This window comes from Oncorhynchus mykiss, chromosome 25 (genome assembly GCF_013265735.2).
Source record: "Oncorhynchus mykiss isolate Arlee chromosome 25, USDA_OmykA_1.1, whole genome shotgun sequence".
Classification (NCBI taxonomy): domain Eukaryota; kingdom Metazoa; phylum Chordata; class Actinopteri; order Salmoniformes; family Salmonidae; genus Oncorhynchus; species Oncorhynchus mykiss.
The window spans coordinates 33,695,116-33,698,414 of record NC_048589.1 but is presented as its reverse complement, the minus strand read 5'-3'; the positions used below and the strand labels follow the sequence as shown (position 1 = coordinate 33,698,414).

General features: G+C 40.4%; 1 protein-coding gene across 1 annotated transcript; it reads left to right on the top strand.

Annotated features, from left to right (window-relative positions):
* The first annotated feature begins 307 nt into the window (after positions 1-307).
* On the top strand, positions 308-2,802 carry LOC110505811 (homeobox protein goosecoid). The gene is made up of 3 exons (XM_021585265.2): positions 308-883; positions 1,421-1,680; positions 2,023-2,802. Exons 1-3 carry the CDS (start codon positions 568-570, stop codon positions 2,170-2,172), a joined length of 726 nt encoding a protein of 241 aa, XP_021440940.2. The 5' UTR covers positions 308-567; the 3' UTR covers positions 2,173-2,802.
* Positions 2,803-3,299: the final 497 nt, after the last annotated feature.

Genomic DNA, 3,299 nt, shown 5'->3' with positions numbered 1-3,299 from the left:
TTATTAGTACAGATATATTTTACAGGAAGCAGCACCTGCTTTTTCAGTAATAGGTTCACAGGAAATGTGTCTACGAATATAATTTTGCTGACAATTAAATTAAACTGATTAGCCTACATTGTACAATTAGCCCTCATGGCTGACATTGCACTGAATTGTGTGGTTTGTTTCAAACGTCTGCAAACAGTACGGATTAATTTAATTTAATTCCCAATACACAGATCTGTGCCTTTCACATCATTGTGCGCTAACCCTAAAACCAGCCTCTCTCTGCTCTTGGCTTGTCATCCGCTTCTCCAGCACAGGCTCAACTGGTCGGTGACGTCAGCTGAGTATATAACGGGGCTGGAGTTCAAGAGGACCACGAAAACAAGTTAGTGAAGCTTTGGTCTCAATGCACCCACCGGCCACCGGAGTTGGTCCAACAAGAGAAAAACACGCCAACGTCAACAAACTCGATGTTATGACGCAGATTTAGGAACTTTCCGCTGACTGTTTCCTGACCGAAACGAATTTAGGATTTTTAAAAGCAACGAGGTTTTTTATCATCCTTTCCAAGTATCGGTGATGCCCGCTGGTATGTTTAGCATCGACAGTATCCTGGCCGGGAGACCTACTTGCAAGGACTCAGTGCTCCTCCATCGGAATGCCCCGGTGGTGTTCTCGAACCTCACGGATTCCATCTACACCGCTGCCGATTATAATGGACTCTACTCGCACACTACTGGATCTTCTCCATCGGCCATCGAGGCGGTGAACGGGACTAGAATAGGATATAATAACTATTATTATGGACAAATGCATGTGCAGGGCCCCAGTGGCCCTGCTTGCTGCAGCGCTATCCCAGCCCTCGGCTCGCAACAGTGCCCGTGTATTCCAACCGGTAGGTTGCCCTTTCCCACTTCTATCTGTAGCCAAAAGTAAACGTTTAAACTCTGCATGTTCCTTGGGCACTGGACAATGTAACGATGCCTGTAATAACAAGCAAAAGTTAAAACATTGTTAGGTTATAGAGGATGATAGATACAGGTCTTGGTTGGTGTTTTAACTTGTGAATGCGCCCATTGCGCAACATTACACATGCAGTAATTTTGGTGGCACCTTTACCCTATTTAAGAAGTCTATCCATGGTATAGGCCTATTCTAATTCAGTTTTACTTTTACGCATTAACTAGAATACATTTTATGTTAAACTTTGTGTAGACATTTGCATGGGATGATGCGTGGTCTATATTATACATGCGTAAAGGTGTTGTTTTTGCTGTCTAAATAGCTTGATTTGTGCTGCGTTGTTTTTTGTTCTCATTGTTTTTCATTTGTGATGTCTTTATAGGGCTATTGGGTGTGTTGCGAAATTAATTATTAATTGAGGACAAACAAATGTTTCTAATGAATCTAGTATGTTTATTGATCCATGCAGGTTATGACCGCACGGGCTCCGTGCTCATCTCTCCCATCCCGCACCAGATGATGTCCTATATGAACGTGGGCACCTTGTCTCGGACGGAGCTCCAGCTCCTGAACCAGCTCCACTGCCGACGCAAGAGGAGGCACCGGACTATCTTCACCGACGAGCAGCTCGAGGCCCTGGAAAATCTATTTCAGGAGACCAAGTACCCTGACGTCGGCACACGGGAACAGCTCGCGCGAAGAGTGCACCTACGGGAAGAGAAGGTCGAGGTGAGTGTATGCACGGACCTGTGTTGCTGGCTGTCTACCTCCCTATACACACATTAGGCTGCGTTGATTTTCAGAAAATATGTGAAGGATCTCTCCATACCACGAAAATAAAGGTATCAATACCTTCAACTTCAGTTGAAAGGCCAAATATTCGATCCAAGCGTTACGCACATAATAATAGCAAACGTTTACGTCTTTATAGTGCCAACATTTTTTTGATGCTCCCTGCTGTTTCATTACAATATGTTCTATTACGCTCAAACGACTTTAGAATTACTCTACAACACGGTCTAACAAATATGTCATACAAAGTAAACAACTGCATCTTTTATTTTCACATAGGTGTGGTTCAAAAACAGACGAGCGAAATGGAGAAGACAGAAAAGGTCGTCCTCGGAAGAGTCTGAAAACTCGCAGAAATGGAACAAATCGATGAAAACACTCGCAGAGAAAACCGAGGAAAACAAAAGTGACGTGGATTCGGACAGCTGATAGGTAGAATATTAACACAAAACAATAGAACGGTTGTATAGGTTGCATAGTGTATGGGTGGATGCGCAAATAGGCTACATACTCGATTGGGACTTCTTGTACATAGTGTAAATGTGATGTGGACTGAAGTAATGAACTATTTTGCCATGATGTTGCACAGTTGTATAGTAAATATTACTTTTATTATTGCAATGGGGTAAGCTATTTATATTTAATTTAAAGTTGTTGTTATGCATAACGTCCCGAAGATGTGGTGAGCAAGGAGCCTTGATCCGTTTTCTGGCGTGTGTTAATACTTCGCGAGCTGACATGACATCTCATATTTGAGTGGTGTATTCATCATCACGATTTACCGCAAATAATATTTTGAAACTACATCAATGGGGAGAATATATTTCATAGAGTTAAACATAAATCACACTTAATATGAAACAGCGTTTTGTCACCTTTATAAGATAAAAGGACAAGGCTATATTTGTCAACTCATAACCATACAGACGTGTTTGGGGATTTGACTAAATTGATTTGTCAATATGTTGCAATGAATGATAATTACAGGAACAATGAATATACATTAAATCATATCTGAATCCTCTCTATTTCCTTTGTCACCTTTCACATTTGTTCATCTATTTCTAATCATATGATCTATGTTTATGAATTGGAAATTAATAGGCCTAGATTGACAGTAGGCTAAAAGTGTGTTGTTTTCCAGATTTTTGAAAAAATGCAAAATACACAATTTTTCTTGGAAATAGCGCTTGAATCGCATGTGGATAAATTCAGGAAAAGGGTCCTAAATGATAAAGTTGATATGAAGCTTCTACTCTTCTTATAACGTTTTCTTGAACGCATCAGGTAGGCTATCAAACACAAGAGTGGTAATACAGATTAAATGATTGCCGATTCATGCGCATATATGAAGCCTCTGATGTGGCAAAATAGACAGTGAAAAACATTTGAAAAAATGCAAAATACACAATTTTTCTTGGAAATAGCGCTTGAATCGCATGTGGATAAATTCAGGAAAAGGGTCCTAAATGATAAAGTTGATATGAAGCTTCTACTCTTCTTATAACGTTTTCTTGAACGCATCAGGTAGGCTATCAAACACAAGAGTGGTAATA